This window comes from Dryobates pubescens, chromosome Z, assembly GCF_014839835.1.
Source record: "Dryobates pubescens isolate bDryPub1 chromosome Z, bDryPub1.pri, whole genome shotgun sequence".
NCBI lineage: Eukaryota > Metazoa > Chordata > Aves > Piciformes > Picidae > Dryobates > Dryobates pubescens.
In genome coordinates this window covers 78618937-78637771 of record NC_071657.1, presented here as the reverse complement: position 1 = coordinate 78637771, position 18835 = coordinate 78618937, and the positions used below count along the sequence as shown (strand labels likewise).

The 18835-nt window shown below is 57.8% G+C and overlaps 1 protein-coding gene across 2 annotated transcripts in view; it reads left to right on the top strand.

Moving 5' to 3' along the window:
- The window catches only part of PAX5 (paired box 5), a 142761-nt gene that overhangs the window by 36735 nt on the left and 87191 nt on the right, over positions 1 to 18835 (top strand). For both annotated transcript variants that reach the window (XM_054178165.1, XM_054178166.1), the window contains exon 6: positions 9730 to 9905. In XM_054178165.1, coding sequence (XP_054034140.1) covers positions 9730 to 9905 — 176 coding nt within the window. The remainder of the gene's footprint in view (positions 1 to 9729; positions 9906 to 18835) is intronic.

The window sequence follows — 18835 nt, the reverse complement described above, 5'->3', positions numbered from 1 at the left end:
AGCCACTCAAGCTGAGGCTGGCTGTGTGCCTGGGCAGCCTGCTCTGGCTGCAGCTGTCCCTGCTGAGTGCAGGGGCTCGGACTGGATGCCCTCTGAGGGTCCCTCCCAGCCTGATGCACTCCGTGGTGCTGAGGAGACCTTGTTCAGACCTGAACTAGAGGCCATGGTGGTATAGTTGTTCCCAGTGTGCCATCTCAAAGGGAGCTGCAGGAACAGGCTCTGCTCTTTGGGTGACTGTTGGCAGAATTCCCACCATGCAGCCCCCATAAGGGACCCCCTCAAGCCTCCCACAGAGTGAGAGCAGGCCTGGAAGTGGCAGAAAGAGGTGTGAGGAGATTGTCCCAGCTGGCTTCCTGAGGGCATCCATGCCATGAGCACAGCACCCAGGGAGCTGGGCTGTAGGTGGCTGAGCTTGCTGCAGGATGAATAATTTAATGTTTAGATGGCACCAGTTAATTACAGTAATTAGCAGAGAGCCACTCTGGTTTTCCTTAGAAGCAGAGTCTTGGGTGGTGGTGTCCTGTGTCCAGCTCCTGGGGACACTTCAGGCAAAGCCAGGACTTGCAGAGGTGCACAGGCAGGTGCCAGCTGCCTTGGGGCACTGACTGCCATGGAAGGCCTCACGAACAGGCTGCAAGGAGGACAACTATCCCTGTCCCAGTACCTCTGACTGGAGGGGAAGAGAGACTCACTTCTCATTTGATCATTCCTGTGTTGTGACATTAAAGGCACAAACAAGGCCAAACATCAAAAGCCCTCGAGGCTATTGCTAACAGAATAAAGTGGATGGAACAGAACAAGGAAGAAAGGGAGAAAAATGGAGAGAGAGAGCAGGAAAGGAATTCTATTACCACCTCAGCTCCAATCACACCCTGGGCTGCATGCAGAGAAGTGTGGCCAGCAGGGCCAGGGAGGGGATTCTGCCCCTCTGCTCCACTCTGCTCAGACCCCACCTGCAGCTCTGGGTCCAGGTCTGCAGCCTCTGTCCCAGGAAGGCTCTGGAGGTGCTGGAAGGTGTCCAGAGAAGGGCCCCGAGGAGGAGCAGAGGGCTGGAGCTGCTCTGCCATGGAGACAGCCTGAGAGAGTTGGGGCTGTGCAGGCTGGAGAGGAGAAGGCTCCCAGGAGAGCTTCTTGTGGCCTTCCAGGATCTGCAGGGGGCTGCAGGAAAGCTGGGGAGGGACTTGGGAGGGTGCCAGGGAGTGCTGGGACTGGGGGGGATGGAGCAGAACTAGAAGTGGGGAGATTGAGCTTGGCTGTGAGGAAGAAGTTGTTGCCCATGAGGGTGGTGAGAGCCTGGCACAGGTTGCCCAGGGAGGTTGTGGAAGCCTCAGCCCTGGAGGTGTTTAAGGGCAGGCTGGAGGTGGCTGTGAGCAACCTGCTGTGGTGTGAGGTGTCCCTGCCCATGGCAGGGGGGCTGGGGCTAGGTGAGCCTTGAAGTCCCTTCCAGCCCTGACAGTTCTGTGGTTCAGTTCTATGATTAACCACCAAGCTGGTGATGGGCATCACCAAAAAAGAGGGGTGAGTTTATTTATTCAGAAGCCATCTGCCACGAGATGCCAGCTCCTCACCTCCTGCAGTGATGTTAGCCATGCAGTGGCCATGGTGCTTCTCCTACTCTGTGGCAGGAAAGCCTTGCAGCTGTGCCCAAGCCCTCGGCTGCCCTGCAGTGGGCACTGAAGCCATGGTGGCACCTTGCAGCTCACCAGCACTACAGCCTGCTGCACATCTGCAGGGAGTGCCAGGGAGGGGAACTGGGTGCCTTGGGCACTTACACAGGAGGGCAGCAGAGTGGGCATATGCAGGACATAGCCCTGTGGGCACTGCTTGCCTTGCTGGGGGTCTTGGCAGGTGGGACACAGACCTGCTGAGCAGCAGGGATGGTCATCCAGACCACCCCCAGCCTCAGAGGCATTAGTGCCTCTGCAACAGCTTCATGGAGCCACCACCACCAGCACCACCAGCACCACCAGCCCTGGAGGATCACAGTACCAGACTGCATCAGAGGTTGGAAGGGACCTCCAGAAATCATCCAGCTCAAGCCCCCTGTCAGAGCAGAGTCACACAGGAATGCATCCAGGGGGAGCTGGAAAGCCTCCACACAAGGAGACTCCACAGCCTCTCTGGGCAGCCTGCTCCAGGCCTCCAGCACCCTCACACCAAAAACTTTCTCCTCCTGTTCAAGTGAAACCTTCCCTGTTCCAGTTTGTGTCCATTGCTGCTTGTCACTGAGCACCACCCAAAAGAGCCTGGCCCCCTCCACCTGACCCCCAGCCCTCAGCTCTTGACAGACATTGATCAGATCCCTCTCAGCCTTCTCCTCTCCAGGCTAAACAGCCCCAGGGCTCTCAGTCTCTCTCCACAGGGCAGATGCTCAAGGCCCCAGATCCTCCTCCTTCCTCTGCTTGGACTCTCTCCAGCAGGTCTCTGTCTCTCTGGAACTGGGGAGCCCAGAGCTGGACACAGGCTTCCAGGGGTGGTCTCAGCAGGGCAGAGCAGAGGGGGAGCAGAACCTCCCCAGCCCTGCTGGCCACACTTTGCTTGCTGCCCCCCAGGACCCCATTGGCTCCCTTGGCCACAAGGGCCCTTTGCTGTGCCATGCAGAACTTGCTGCCCAGCAGCACCCCAAAGGCTTTCTGCATGGAGCTGCTCTGCAGCAGGGCAGCCCCAGCCTGTCCTGGTGCCTGGGTGCTGGAAGGTGTGGAGGATCTCCTGTGGGATTTTTGACTGCTCCTCTAATCTGGTTTTATGTTCAAACATCAATGCTGATCAAAAGCTGAAGGCTGGGTCCAGGCTCTTCTGAGTGGTGCCCAGGGACAGGATAAGGGGTAAGGAGCACAAACTGGAACCTAAGAGGTTCCACCTGAGCAGGAGGAGAAAGTTGTTTGGTGTGAGGCTGCTGGAGGCTCAGGGGAGGCCTTCTCACCGTGGTCCAGTAGTTAAAAGGTGGCTACAGAGAGAATGGAGACTCCCTTTGGACCAGGAGTCAGATGGAAAAGGAGGGATGGTGGAGAGAGGTTACTGCTGGGGAGATTGTAGAACTGTCAGGGCTGGAAAAGACCTCAAGGCTGACCCAGTCCCAACCCCCCTGCCATGGGCAGGGACACCTCACACCACAGCAGGTTGCTCACAGCCACCTCCAGCCTGGCTGCAAACACCTCCAGGCAGGAGGCTTCCACCACCTCCCTGGGCAACCTGTGCCAGGCTCTCACCACCCTCATGGGCAACAACTTCTTCCTCACAGCCAAGCTCAATCTCCCCACTTCTAGTTCTGCTCCATCCCCGCCAGGCCTATCACTCCCTGGCACCCTCCCAAGTCCCTCCCCAGCTTTCCTGCAGCCCCCTGCAGATCCTGGAAGGCCTCAAGAAGCTCTCCTGGGAGCCTTCTCCTCTCCAGCCTGCACAGCCCCAACTCCCTCTCTTGCTTGTCCGAGTCTGGGCTGGGGTGGGCAGGGAAGTGGTGGGTGCTGACTGGAGGTCAGGGGGCTTGGGCTATTGGGGCCTCTTGTGTCCTCTCACTCCTCTTGGCTGTGAAACAGCTGCAGCAGCCACATTGTGGAGCTGGGAGTGCTGCTCAGCACCCTCCCCCTCCCCGGGGGCCTCTCCACGGGGCCGTGGGCAGGACGAAGAGGAGGAGGAGGTCTCTGTGCCTTGCAGGAGGAGCAGAGCTGGCCCGAGGGTATCCAGCAGGGTCAAGCCTGGAAATGAAGAAGCAATAAAGCCCCTGAAATGGTACTATCACAGAAACATGATTGATCAATTGAATTCTATCAGAGACAGTGGGCAGCCAGATTAACTCAGGCCTGATGGGTTCAATGAGTTAAAGCATGATGTTCATTTCAGCTTCATTTCACCAGTCTTTGCTTGTGAAATTGGTCAATCAATAGAGGTTGAAGATCATATCTATCTGTATTGGTGACCCATCTTATCTGGGGGGGTGAGGGGGATGGGGGGAATGTCATCTGTAGCCCAGCCAGCGGCTGGCTCCGGCTGCCTGCGGTGGGTAATGGAGACAGAGCAGAGACTCCATCAGTGCCACAGAAATGGGAATGATCTCTTCTCCAAATGAAAAGTATTTTTGGATCTCTGATGATTTATCTTTCCCCACCATCCTCCCCCCACATCCCCCTTGCCTCCCCACCCCTTCCTTCTCAACTCTGATCTACAGCCAGAGCCTTTCCCCACCCTGCTGTGATTTCTCTGCCTGGCCAGCAGCACCTCCAAACACAAAGCTTTTTACTGGGGTGGGGTAAACACCCCCAAACAAACTTAAAACCAATAAATAGCAGTGCTTGGAACAGTCAAAACTGCCCAGTGCAGGGGGTGCCACTGGTTCCTTGAGAGGAGAACCTCATCTTCAACCTCAGCCTCCCCTGGCACCACTTCAGGACATTGCCTCTCCTCCTGTCATCTGAGACTAGGGAGCAGAGCCCAAGCCCCAGCTGGCTGCAGCCTCCTCTCAGGGAGCTGCAGAGAGCAAGGAGGTCTCCCTCAGCCTCCTCTGCTCCACACCAACCCCCCCCAGCTCCCTCAGCTGCTCCTCCCCAGCCCTCTTCTCCAGACCCTTCCCCTCCTTTCTTGCCCTTCTCTGCACTTGCTCCAGCCCTCAATGTCCTTTCTTGGAGTGCTGCCTTCTCATCCCTATTCTGCCAGCACTAAGCCCTTCTTCTATGGCCTGAGATTGCCCCAGGGGAGGTTGAGATTGGGCATGAGGAGCAACTTCTGTGGTGCCAGAGTGGTCAGGGGCTGGCACAGGCTGCCCAGGGAGATGGTGGAGTCCCTATGGCGGGAGATGTTGCAGCAAGCTGTGGCCATGGCACTTGGGGCCAGGGTTTGGTGCCCATGGTGGGGTTGGGGTTGGACTGGGTGAGCTCAGAAGCCTTTTCCAACCCAAACAACTCTGTGGTCCTGTGATTCCTGTGGAGGTGGGAAAGGAGCAGCAGCCAGCAGGGATGCTCTGTGGCCTTCCCCCCTGCTGAAGCCTCCCCTGGTCCACTCTGCAGCTTTGTTGGTGGGAGGGGTTAAAAAAAACCCCAACCCAGACTAAGCCATTCTAAACCCAGCCTAAGGGAGCAGATCAGGAGTTGGCGTAGTTCCCATCCCTGGAGGTGTTCAAGCAGCTGACACAGTTTAGGACTGACCCTGAACTGGGTGGAAGGTTGGACTGGATGAGCTTTGAGGTCTCTTCCTACCAGATGCTTTCTGTGGTTCTGGATCTCCAAGCCTGTGAGCAGCCCTGAAACTGAGGCTGGGCTGGGGGAGGCTGTGAGGCTGCCAGTGGCAGGCAGTCCTGACAGGGGAGGTGTGTAGGTTCCTGTTTATGCTTCAGACAAAGCCTTCCAGTGGTGATTAAACAAAGTCTTTATCTTCTCTGGACTAATTTACAGCCCTGCTACAAGGGAAACAAATCACCCCTGTGCCTCCTGCTAATATTTCATTTGCTTCATAAGATTTTAAATGTGGTGAGTAACATCCTTCCTAATTAGCCTGTGTTTGCCTATGAGGTGGAGTAATTAGGTGTGAGGCCAGGTAACGAAGTTGGACAGCACAGATTAGAGGCAGAAGCCACAATCCTCTGTCAACATGGGCACTGCCCAGGACTCACCAGTCACCTTCCTTAATTAACCCTCAGAACCCCTGGCCTTTAAACCCCCTAAAACTCAAACCCCAAAAGCCCCAAACTGGACTATTCTGTCTTCCTTCAGAGGAGGACTGCATCACAAGAGCTGTGCTGTGGAGCTGGGCACCTCGTGGGACATCCCCACTGCTGAGAGCCCTGGGGGGCATCACCCCAGCTGGACCTGTGGGCACCACCCCATTGCTCAGGGCTGGGGAGGTCTGAGGTCCTGCCCAAGGGGGGGGTGGGAGGTTCTTGTGTTGTTTATAAATTGTAGATCTATATAAATCTTGCCCTATTTTTGTACATATTCATTGCATTCCACATTTCTGGACTGTAGTCTGCTTGTAAATGCAGCTTGCTTTGCTTTCCAGCTGAGCTGGCCTGGCACCCTTATTTTTTGGTGTGTGTGTGTTTTAAATGTCAACCCAACACATTCCTATTAACTGGTGCCCAATGTGGGGCATTGCTTGATTGCTTGATGAGTGCTCAGACTGAAAGAATGCTGTGGGGTGAAATTAGCCCCAAAGTCAAGATGCCAGGCCAGCTCAGAGGGAAGCAGATGAAGCTTCATTGACAAGCAGACTAAAATCTAGACATATAGAATGCAAGGAATAGGTTGTATCCATGGCCAGGAGGAGCTTCAGTAAGGCCAAGTGCCAGGTCCTGCACCTGGGGCACAGCAACCCCAAGCAGTGCTGCAGGCCTGGGGCAGTGTGGCTGGAAAGCTGCTGGCTCAAAGGGCCCTGAGGGTACTAATGGACAAGCAGCTGAAGAGGAGCCAGCAGTGCCCAGGTGGCACAGAAAGCCAAAGGCATCCTGGCTGGGATCAGAAGTGCTGTGCCCAGCAGGAGCAGGGAGGGCACTGTGCCCTGGGACTCAGCTCTGGGGAGGCCACAGCTCCAGTGCTGTGTCCAGTTTGGGGCACTCAGCACAAGAGAGATGTGGAGGTGCTGGAGCCAGGGCAGAGCAGGGCAAGGGAGCTGTGAAGGGCCTGGAGAAGAAAGCTGATGAGGAGAGCCTGAGGGAGCTGGGGATGGTTAGTGTGAAGCAGAGCAGGCTGAGGGCAGAGCTCATGGCTGTCTCCAGCTCCCTGAAAGGAGGCTGTGGAGAGCTTGGTGCTGGCCTCTGCTCCCAGGGAATTAGTGACAGGACAAGAGGGAACAGCCCCAAGCTGCCACTGGGCAGCTTCAGACTGGACAGGAGGAAAGATTTAGTGCCAGCAAGAGTGGTCAGGGACTGGAATGTGCTGCCCAGGGAGGTGGTGGAGTCCCCATTAGGGAGGAGGTGTTTCAAGGTGGTTTGGATGTGATGCTTGGGGCTCTGGTTTAGGGGTGACCCTTGGAGAGTAAGGTGAGGGGTTGGACTTGGTGCTCCTGAGGGTCTGCTCCAACCTGAACCTTGCTGTGATTCTGATTCTGTTGCTGTTGCTGCTGGAGTTCCACCTCCTGGAGCCGTGGGAATACTGCAGAGCTCCTCTCTGCCGGCATAACAGAAACGTTTGCAGCGCTGACAGCTGGAGGGGGGAGCAGGACCCCGCCGTGAGCTGCTGAGGAGCAAATTGCAACAAGCCCCTCTCAGGCGAGAGGCTTTTTTTCCAGCTGCCAATCTCCACCTTCCTCAAACTTGTCTCCAGGCTCTTCAGCCATGGGCAGTCACTTATGACTCCTGCTAAACATCTCTGCCCGAGGCAGAGGGAGCAGGGCAGGGCTCAGAGGCCAGGCTGCTGCCATATCATGGTCATAGAATCACACAACTGTCAGGGCTGGAAGGGACCTCAAGGCTCATCCAGTCCCAACCCCCTGCCATGGGCAGGGACACCTCACACCACAGCAGGTTGCTCACAGCCACCTCCAGCCTGGCTGCAAACACCTCCAGGCAGGAGGCTTCCACCACCTCCCTGGGCAACCTGTGCCAGGCTCTCACCACCCTCATGGGCAACAACTTCTTCCTCACAGCCAAGCTCAATCTCCCCACTTCTAGTTCTGCTCCATCCCCCCCAGGCCTATCACTCCCTGGCACCCTCACAAGTCCCTCCCCAGCTTTCCTGCAGCCCCCTGCAGATCCTGGAAGGCCACAAGAAGCTCTCCTGGGAGCCTTCTCCTCTCCAGCCTGCACAGCCCCAACTCTCTCAGGCTGTCTCCATGGCAGAGCAGCTCCAGCCCTCTGCTCCTCCTCAGGGCCCTTCTCTGGACACCTTCCAGCACCTCCAGAGCCTTCCTGGGACAGAGGCTGCAGACCTGGACCCAGAGCTGCAGGTGGGGTCTGAGCAGAGTGGAGCAGAGGGGGAGAATCCCCTCCCTGGCCCTGCTGGCCACACTTCTCTTGCTGCAGCCCAGGCTCTGCTTGGCTCTCTGGGCTGCCAGTGCACACTGGGGGCTCAGGTTGAGCTTCTCCTCCCCCAGCACCCCAAGGCCTTTCCCCCAGAGCTTTTTTCCAGTCAATCTCTGCCAAGCCTGAAGTTGCCATGCCAGGGCAGAGCTTGCTGAGGGTACTGTGCTGGCAGCTCTGGGCCCTGGGGACCACCTGTCTTTGGGCAGTGGCAGGAGTGCCAAAGGTTGTCTGGCCAGCTCCTGCTGCTTGGAGGTGGTGCAGGGTGGAGGGTTTCTCCCTCCTGATCTGGGCATACCATGGCTCAGAGTTGAGCATGGCATGGTGCTGGGCAGAGCCTGCAGGCACCGTGGCAAGGCTGTGAAGCAAGTGGGGAGTGGATGGGTAAAGCCTGTTGCCCTCCCCCTCTACTCTGCCCTGGTCAGGCCACAGGTGGAGTATTCTGTCCAGCTCTGGGCTCCCCAGTTCCAGAGACAGGGAACTGCTGGAGAGAGTCCAGGGGAGGCTGGGAAGATGCTGAGGGTCCTGGAGCAGCTCTGTGAGCAGCAAAGGCTGAGAGCCCTGGGGCTGAGAGCCTGGAGCAGAGCAGCCCCAGAGGGCAGCTGAGCAATGCTCAGCAAGAGCTAAAGGAGCTGTGGGGGGCAAGAGGCTGGGGCCAGGCTCTGCTGAGTGGTGCCCAGGGACAGGCCAAGGGCCAAGGGGCAGAAAGTGGAGGGCAGGAGGTTGGATGTGAGCAGGAGGAGAAAGTTGTTTGGTGTGAGGGTGCTGGAGGCCTGGAGCAGGCTGCCCAGAGAGGTTGTGGAGTCTTCTATGGAGACTTTCAAGACCCACTTGGATGTGTTTCTGTGTGCCCTGCCCTGGGTGCCCCTGCCTTGGCAGGTGGGGCTTGGACTGGGTGATCTGCAGAGGTCCCTTCCAACCTCAGCATGCTGTGATTCTGTGATTCCTGGAGCTGGCTGCTACTGTGGCTTTGGCTGATGCACTCATCCTTGTGTGTCCTCCATGACTCAGATGCTCTCAGGTGGTGCACTGAAGTAGCTGTGAGCATTGCCTCTTGTCCTATTTCTGATGTCTGGGAAATCACTGATGGTGGCTGGCCTAGAGGGGTGTCTGTAGTGGAGAGTGGTCAGGCTGGGATGATCAGAGGACTGGAGAACCTCTGATATGGTGACAGCCTGGGAGGGATGGTGCTGCTCAACCTGGAGAAGAGAAGGCTCCAGGTAGCCCTCAGAGCAGCCTTTCAGTACCTGAAGGGGCTCCAGGAGAGCTGGGGAGGGACTTGGGACAAGGGCTGGGAGCAGGCTGGAGCCCTGGAGCAGGCTGCCCAGAGAGGTTGTGGAATCTCCTTCTGTGGAGCCTTTGCAGCCCTGTCTGGATGTGTTCCTGTGTGACCTGTGCTGGATTCTCTGCTCCTGCTCTGGCAGGGGCTTGGAGTGGAGGATCTCCAGAGGCCCCTTCCAACCCCTGACATCCTCTGATTCTGTGATTTTGTCCCAGTCCCAGGTTAGGGACTGGAATGTGCTGCCCAGGGAGGTGGTGGAGTCCCCATTAGGGTGGAGGTGTTTCAGGGTGGTTTGGATGTGGTGCCTGGGGCTCTGGTTTAGGGGTGACCCTTGGAGAGTAAGTCAATGGTTGGGCTTGGAGGCTCCTGAGGCTCTGCTCCAACCTGGATGTTTCTGTGAGCCTGTGATGCTGTGTGCAAGGGGTGAGCCCAGGCAGCCCTCAGCAGGCCCTCTCCTTGCCATGCCTGCTGATCCTCTGTCTTCTTCCCTCCCCTCTGAAAGGCCTTCAGGAGTCCCCGGTGCCGAACGGCCACTCGCTGCCGGGCAGAGACTTCCTTCGGAAGCAGATGAGAGGAGACCTCTTCACCCAGCAGCAGCTGGAGGTCCTGGACAGGGTCTTCGAGAGGCAGCATTACTCTGACATCTTCACCACCACGGAGCCCATCAAGCCAGAGCAGGTACTGCTGCAGCTGCTGCCCGTCCTCCCGGCGTGCTCCCTGCTGGGGCCCCTGGCCAGGCACTCCTCAGGCTCTCAGCAGGGTGGTGCTGTGGCACCGAGCTCCTCACCCGGCTGCATGCCAGCCACCAGGGGCTGAGCCTGCAGGCAGACCCTTACTGGGTGAGCAGCAGCATCTGCTTGGGCTGGGCATGGCACCTGCTGGGGGCTTGGCCACCCCAGGGGGGTCCTGGAAGAGTTGTCTCAGCTACTGGTGCTTTCCTCAGATCAAAGGAAGGCTGTGCAGGCAACAAGGAGAAGCATCTCCCGGCCTGGTGCCTCATCAAGTGCACAGTTTGCAGGGTAGAGGCACAGGGGAGATGTTTTGTGCCCATGAGTGGCTTTTGATAGCCCTGGAGTTGGCTCTCGCTGAGAGAGGCAGCCAGCTGGGGTGTGGAGGCGAAGGAGCTGCACCTCCTGGTCAGCAGTGTGTTTGAGGAGGGCTTGGCACTGGCTCTGGGAGGCAGCTCCATTCTTGCCTGTGCAGTAGAGAAGGCCACACACAAGCTGACAAGATGAGCTGTGTCTGCCTTCTTCTTGGGTGGCAGCCTTCAGCTCAGCTGCTGAGAGGGAGGTGGAGATGGCTGCCACCAGCACCACCACTGGTCCCACTTGGTACCCAGTGGTGCATTTGGCCATCAGTCTTCAGTGCCCTTGCTGTTGGATCTGATCTTTAGCAAGCTGGAAGGGCTCTGGAAACTCAGACAAGCCCTGGGTCTTCCCAGGGGAGCCTGTGGCTGTGAGGGCCATGAGGGATCATCTCCTGCCAGCCCTCTGTGACGGTGTCTTTAAGGAGTCTCAATGGGGATCACTGCTTTTGATGATTACTGTTGGTAATTGCTGACAATTGCTTGTGGTGATTGCTTGGTGAGGATGCAGCTTGCTTCTGCTGGGATTTCTCAAGCCTTTAAGCTCACATCTGTCATTACTTCTGTCTTTTGTGGGGACATCTCACCATCTTCTGCTGGTCCAGCTCTGGTGTCCCCAGCAGGAGAAGGACACAGAGCTGCTGGAGAGAGTCCAGAGGAGGCCACAAAGATGATCCAAGGGCTGGATCAGCTCTGCTGTGAGGCCAGGCTGAGGGAGCTGGGGGTGTGCAGCCTGGAGAGGAGAAGGCTCCAGGGGGACCTCAGAGCTGCCTGCCAGGACCTGAAGGGATCCTGCAGGAAGGCTGCAGAGAGACTTCCCATAAGGGTGTCTGGAGACAGGAGCAGGGGGAATGGTTTGGAGCTGAGGCAGAGCAGGGTCAGGCTGGAGCTGAGGAAGAAGTTCTGCAGTGCCAGGGTGGTGAGACTCTGGCACAGGCTGCCCAGGGAGGCTGTGGCTGCCTCCTGCCTGGGGGTGTTCAAGGCCTTGAGCAGCTGAGTGCAGCTGAGAGGTGTCCCTGGGCATGGTGGGGAGGCTGCAGGGGATGAGCTCTGAGCTCCCTTCCAGCCTGAGCCATGCTGTGGTTCCAGGATCCTGTGGTTTTGTTGTTTCCCCAGTTGGCGCTTGCAGATGTGAACTCGGGGTGGAAGGAGGTGGGGAAGGTGCTGAGGTGGGTTTGTTTTGTGTCAGAATGGGTTAGCAGAGTTGTGTGGTTTAAGCCCAGCAGGCAGCTGAGCACCAGGTGGCTGCCTGCTCACTGCCCCTGTGCTGGGGTGGGGAGGAGAACTGGGAGAAAGAGAAGTGAAACGTCTGAGGTGAGGTAAAGGCAGTGTGCTGGGACAGGAAAGGAGGGGTAGTACTGATGCTGACAGCAAAAATGGTAGTGGTGAGGATAAGGGTAATTGTAAGGGTAAGGTAATTAATGACAGGACAAGAGGGAACAGCCCCAAGCTGCCACTGGGCAGCTTCAGACTGGACAGGAGGGAACATTTAGTGCCAGCAAGAGTGGTCAGGGACTGGAATGTGCTGCCCAGGGAGGTGGTGGAGTCCCCATTAGGGAGGAGGTGTTTCCAGGTGGTTTGGATGTGGTGCTTGGGGCTCTGGTTTAGGGGTGACCCTTGGAGAGTAAGGTCAGGGATTGGGCTTGGTGCTCCTGAGGGTCTGCTCCAACCTGGGTGTTGCTGTGAGTCTGTGGTGCTAATGGTAATGGTAAGGGTGAGGGTAAGGGTGAGGGTAAGGGTAAGGGTGAGGGTAAAGGCAAGGGTGAGGGTGAGGGTAATGGCCATGGTGATGGCAATGGTAAGGACAAGGGTATTGGCAATGGTAATGGCCATGGCTGTAGCAGTGAGAGCAGAGCACACAGACAGCAGAGCCAGGTGACTGTACAGTGCAGCTGCTCACCCCGCACTGACCCGCCAGACAGTGCCCAGCCTGCATGCCCAGTGTCCAGTGGTGAGGACATGCTGTGAGCTGCAGTGTCCCTTTGGTCAGCCTGGGCCTTGTCCTCTCCCAGCCTCACAGAATCAATCACAGAACCATCCAGGCTGGAAGAGACCTCCAGGATCACCAAGTCCAACCTCTCACCCAACCCTAACTCACCAACCAGACCATGGCTCTGAGTGCCTCATCCAAGCTCTCCTGAAACACCTCCAGGGATGGGGACTCCAGCCCCTCCCTGGGCAGCCCATCCCAAGGGCAATCTCTCTCTCTGTCAACAACTCCTGTCGAAGATCAAGGCCTAAACCTCCCCCTGCACAGCTTGAGGCTGTGGCCTCTCTTCTGTGCTGGGTGCTGGGAGCAGAGCCCAGCCCCCACCTGGCTGCAACCTCCCTTCAGGGAGATGTAGGCAGGGGAGAGGCTGAAGGGTCCCAGGCTCAGCACTGAGCAAACCATCACCCTGTGACCAACCCAAACCAGGGTGCTGCCCCAGCTGCTGGGGAGACAATAGACTTGGTTTCATCCAGAAGCAGGACAGGGAGCCCAGGAGAAGCCTGGGGGCGGTGAAGTGGCCCTCACATGCCACCAGATGGTGGCTGTCCCGTCTGAGCAGGGGGATGCTGGGGAGGACAGGCACCCACCCCGCTCCGGCAGCCGGTGCTGGAGCTGGGGCTGCCCCTGCCAAGCCACAGAGAGTGGCTGCAAGGAGGGTGGCCATGGGAGAGGGCTGCTCACTCCTGTTCACAGAATCATAGAGTTAAGGAATTACAGAATCACAGAATCAATTGCCAGGGCTGGAAGGCTCACCCAGTCCCAACCCCCTGCCATGGGCAGGGACACCTCACACCACAGCAGGTTGCTCACAGCCACCTCCAGCCTGGCTGCAAACACCTCCAGGGCTAAGGCTTCCACCACCTCCCTGGGCAACCTGTGCCAGTCTCTCACCACCCTCATGGGCAACAACTTCTTCCTCACAGCCAAGCTCAATCTCCCCACTTCTAGTTCTGCTCCATTCCCCCCAGTCCTATCACTCCCTGACACCCTCACAAGTCCCTCCCCAGCTTTCCTACAGCCCCCTGCAGATCCTGGAAGGCCACAAGAAGCTCTCCTGGGAGCCTTCTCCTCTCCAGCCTGCACAGCCCCAACTCTCTCAGGCTGTCTCCATAGGCGAGACTGGGGCTCTGCAGGCTCTGAGCTGTGTCCCTGAAGCTCCAGGGAGATGTTGCCCAGAGGGAAATTTCTGCTGGTCTCCTGAGAGGAATGGGAGAGCCGAGGGAGGATGCTGCTGAGCTGTTATCAAACGTGGAACATTTGGCTGCTGGTGCAGCAAAGGCCTCCCCGGGTCCACCTAGGCAGCTGTGACTACAGCCCAGGAGTCAAGGCTGGAGCTTTGCTGCTGTCAGCTGGGTTGAGAGGGTGCTGCAGGCCTTAGGAGGTCACAGAGATGCTGAGGGAGGTTGTGTGATGGTGCAGCAAACCCTCCTGCCAAAGCTGGTGGGCAAGCTCATCCCTGATGGTGGAGCAGACCTGCTTGCTGGGCAGGAGAGCCTCCTGGCTATGGCTACAACCTGCTGGAACCAGTTCATCATCAGTGCCTGGCAGCTCCTGCACCAAGACAAGGCTGGGGGGTGGCTACCACCTAGGATATATGGAGGTGGTTGTAGCCAAGCTGATTAACTTCTGCAGTCAAGGCAACATCAAGCCCAGGACAGACTCTGCATGGCCCTGTGGTCTGCCATGAGGCAGCTGCAGGAGAAGGAGGATGTTGGAAGGGTCATGGTGTTTCCTTCCAAGGAAGAGCCAAAAGAAGACACCTGGGAAGAGATGAACCTGTCAGGGCTTGTAACTTTACTCACAAGTGGAGCCTGCAGTAATTTGCTTCCATCTGTGTTGGAGCACTTGGAAGTGTGGGCCAGGGTTGGGGGCTGTTAGGTTTGGCTCCTGCTTTTTGGTGGGCTGTGAAGGGAGACTTTCCAGGTGACCTCCTCCTAGGTGACACCTGAGTGATCAGCTCAGCTACATGAGGGTGTGGGGTGAACTCCATCCCTCACCAGGGCAGCTGCTGCCAGGCAAAGCTGGGGTGGTGCTTCACTGAGAGGGAGAAGCTGCCTGGATCAGGCCAAAGACAGTTAGGACAGGGATGGTGTGGCTGGGAGAAGAGGAGCCTGCATCTGGAGGGGGCTGGAGGTGCATGTTGTACTCAACAATCCCCCTCCAGGGTTGTGAGGCCAATTGTCTTTGGGTCACAGAATCCCTGACTGGGTTGTATGGGAAAGGACCTTCCAAGCAGCTCCAGCCCAACCCCTGCAGCCCCCAGGGACATCCCCGACCACAGCAGGCTGCTCACAGCCACCTGACCTCCACTGCTGCCAGCCATGGGGCAGCTCCCACCTCTCTGGGCACCCTGGGCCAGGCTCTCCCCACCCTCAGGCTCAAACATTTCTCCCTTCTCTCCACTCTCAGTCTCCCTCTTGCACTCCAAACCCTCCCCCCTTGTCCTGGCACAAGAGGCCCTGAGAAAAAGTCTGTCCCCAGCTTTCTGCTTGGCACTGCCAGGTCACCAGAAGGTGTCCCTGGAGCCTTCTCCTCTCCAGGCTGCACAGCCCCAAGCCTCCCAGCCTGGCCTCACAGCAGAGGGCTTCCAGCCCTGCCAGCACTGCTGTGGCCTCCTCTGGCCCTGCTCCACCAGGTCCCTGTCTGTGCTGAGCACTCCAGAGCTGCCCCAGCACTGCAGGGAGGTCTCAGCAGAGCACAGCAGAGGGGCAGAATCCCCTTCCTGCCCCTGCTGCCCACACTGCTGGGGGTCAGCCCAGGGCAGGGCTGGCTCTGGGCTGGCAGTGCTTGGGACTGGCTGCTCTCTAGACTTTCAGCCATGGCTGAGCTTGTCCTCTGGTGCCTTCTCACAATTCCATCCCTTAGGATGGGGAAGCCCTCTCCAGCCACCATGGGCTTGCCAAGTTAAAGCATGGGGAGGAGATCCTCTGGAGATCAAGACAGGAGAAACAGCAGTGAGCTGGAGGGGCTTCAGCATGGAGGGTGGAGAGGAGGAGGGGACAAGCCTGTGGCTGGCAGTGATGGTCTCTGGGTGGCTCTGAGAGCAGGACTGAGGCCTTTGCAGAGGAAAACTGTGGGATGAAGGGTACAGAGCAGGATCAGCTTGACTGGAGAGGCAAGAGTGTTAATGTCCTGGTAGTGGGGATGAGGATCACAGATCCCAGGCTCAAAGGATGTTAGGAGTTGGAAGGGACCTCTGGAGATCTTCCAGTGCAAGCCCCTGCCAGAGGGGGAGCATAGAATCCAGCACAGGTCACACAGGAACACATCCAGACAGGGCTGCAAAGGCTCCAGAGAAGGAGACTCCACAACCTCTCTGGGCAGCCTGCTCCAGGGCTCTGGCAGCCTCCCACTGCAGAACTTCCTCCTCCTCTGGAGCTGGAACCTCCTGGGCTGCAGTTGCCATCCACTGCCCCTTGGCCTCTGGCAGGCTGCAGCTGAGCAGAACCTGTCCCCTGCCTCCTGACCCCCAGCCCTCAGCTCTTGAGAGACATTGATCAGATCCCTCTCAGCCTTCTCCTCTGCAGACTGAACAGCCCCAGGGCTCTCAGCCTCTGCTCCCCAGGCAGTGCTCCAGGCCCTTCCTCATCCTTGTAGCCCTCCCTTGGGCTCTGTGCAGCAGCTCCCTGTCCCTCCTGAGCTGGGGAGCCCAGAGCTGGATGCAGTCTTCCAGGTGAGGTCTCAGGAGGTCAGAGCAGAGGGGGAGGAGAACCTCCCTGGCTGTGCTGGACACACTCCTCTGAATGCCCCCAGGACCCCCCCGTCCTTCTTGGCCCCCAGGGCTCATTGCTGAGCCAGGATCCTCAGCCTGGGTCGGTGTGCAGGGCTGAGATGTATTCTGTGGTGCTGTCAGCCTGAGGCAGGAGCCCAATCGAATTCTCATTGAAGCCAGCAGGAATATTTCTATTGACTTCAACAGACTTCAGATCAGGGTGATAATGAGGCAGAACACGACGTGGCCAGGCTCAGCCCTCTGCAGGTCACTGACGTGGGAGGGAAGCTGCTTGCTGCTCTGAGCAGGGAATTCCCAGCCCCTCTGCACTGCCTTTAGCAGCAGCTCAGCCTGAGGTCTGTTCTCATGTCCATCCCTGAGCACCATGCAGGTGTTCTGGCCTTGGGTAGGGACCAGGCTAACGTGGGGTACTGCATAGTGTTAGCTTGAGGAGGGTGGACTTAGACTGGAGTTGGGGAGGGACCTGTGAAAAGCTGAGCAGGTGCAGGTAGCCACAGGGATGAGTCCCAGGGACCTGCTGGTCCTTCCCACAGACCCTTCCAGGCACCACTTTTCTGTCCTTGCTTCGAGGTGTGGGATCTGCAACCCCCAGAAGGGAGAGGGCAGGAGAGGGAAGGGTGGGGGAAAGTGGGAAAGCTGGGGAGGGGCTTTGGACAAGGGCTGGGATGAACAGAGGCTGCAGGACCTCTACTCAGGCACAGGCTGGCAGAGTTGGAGCTGCTCAGCCTGGAGAAGAGAAGGCTCCAGGGAGACCTCAGAGCAGTCTCCCAGGACCTGAAGGGGCTCCAGGAGAGCTGGGGAGGGACTTAGGACGAGGTCTGAGAGTGCCAGGATGAGAGACAATGGCTTTGAGCTGGGAGAGGGCAGATTGAGAGTGGAGAGGAGGAAGAAATTTGTTGGCAGTGAGGATGGGGAGACCCTTGCACAGGTTGCCCAGGGAGGCTGTGGCTGCCTCCTCCCTGGAGGTGCTGAGGGCCAGGCTGGATGGGGCCTTGAGCAGCCTGGGCTGGTGGGAGGTGTCCCTGCCCATGGCAGGGGTTGGAGCTGGATGAGGTTTGAGGTCCCTTCCATCCCAAGCCATTCTGTGATGCTGTGAGCTGTGTGTGTTGGTGAAGTGCAGGTAAGTCTGGATTTGTAGATAGCACAGGCAGAGGTAATTTGGATATGTAATGAATCTGGAGGGGAAAATTGCTAATGGATCAAAGAAAGGTGGGAAAATGGCACAAAGTGAAAGAAACCCTGAGTGCCCTCTGCTTCAGAGAGCTGTGGTGTGGAAGTTCTCTGAGCTGACCAAGAGAGGGACATGCAGCCCTTTGAAGCATCCTCAAGCTCTGCTTTTACCTGGCCAAGGGTTTGCCACCTTGGCAAGAACAGCTTGCTGCTCTCTCTGTGGAGATGTGTTGGGTGCTGCGCCCACAGGGATGCAACTCCTGAGAGCATGGAGCCTGCAGGTCTTCCTCCTCACACAGACTCCTCCAGACCCCCCCTCAAACCCTTCCTGCTGCAGCTGGGTCCTCAGGAACCACAGGGAAAAGTCAGAAACCTGCCAGGTGCAAGAAAAGTGAACAGAAGCTGATGAGAGTCAGAAGTAAGTGACCTATTGATTGTTTGTGTGAAGAAAAGGACTTTTCCTGAGGGACACATTGGCTGCTGAGCATCTCCTGGAAGCACTCACAGACCCACAATGAAAACACAGAGAAAATATTTGCTTGGCTCTGCCTTCAGTTGTCTTCTGGTGGGAAAATTATTGGCAGCCACTGATGGCTGTGTCTGAGCATCCAGGGTTGGATCTTCTCTTCACCTGCCACCTGCAGAAGTGCTTCAAGATGTAGAAGCAAGGATCACAGAAGTGTTGTGGCTGGAGGAGGCCTGGAAGATTCATGGATTCATAGGAAAAGGCAAAGGAGAAGAAGGAAGATGAAGGAGGAGAAGGAGGAGAAGGAGGAGAAGGAGGAGGGAGGAGGAGAAGGAGGAGGGAGGAGGAGAAGGAGGAGAAGGAGGAGAAGGAGGAGGAGAAGGAGAAGGAGGAGAAGGAGGAGGGAGGAGGAGAAGGAGGAGAAGGAGGAGAAGGAGGAGAAGGAGGAGGAGGAGGAGAAGGAGGAGAAGGAGGAGTATAGCACAGCATCCATCTGCCAGCTTGGTGACAGCTCCTCATGGGCAAGCAGGAGCCCGGGGCACATGGTGTTGGGGGGGCACAGGGTGCTAGGGGCCACAGAGTGTGGGATGAGTCTGTGGGTGGGTGCTTGACCCTCCTGCCATCCTGAGCCACCTCTTCTGCCCATGGCAGGTCCCTTGCCCCAGTCCAGTGGAGGCTGGCCAGCGGTGGCAGCTGGGTGGACTGTGCCAATGCTGGCTGGTGCTGGCTGGGGGCAGTTGGTGGCTGCTGCCTTCTCACCCCCATTCTGCCAGCACTAAGCCCTTCTTCTATGGCCTGAGATTGTGCCAGGGGAGATTTGGGTTGGCCATAAGAAACAATTTCTGTGCTGCCAGAGCGGTCAGGGGTTGGCACAGGCTGCCCAGGGAGGTGGTGGAGTCCCCATGGCTGGAGGTGTTGCAGCAAGCTGTGGCCATGGCACCTGGGGCCAGGGTTTGGTTGGGTTGGGGTTGGACTGGGTGATAATCCTGGAGGGCTTTTACAACCCAAAGTCTGTGATCCTGTGGCTCCTGCAGAGGTGGGAAAGGAGCAGCAGGCAGCAGGGATGCTCTGTGGCTTCCACCTCTGCTCACAGCCCAGCTGCTGAAGCCTCCCCTGGTCCACTCTGCAGCTTGGTTGGTGGGAGGGGTGAAAAAAACCCACAACC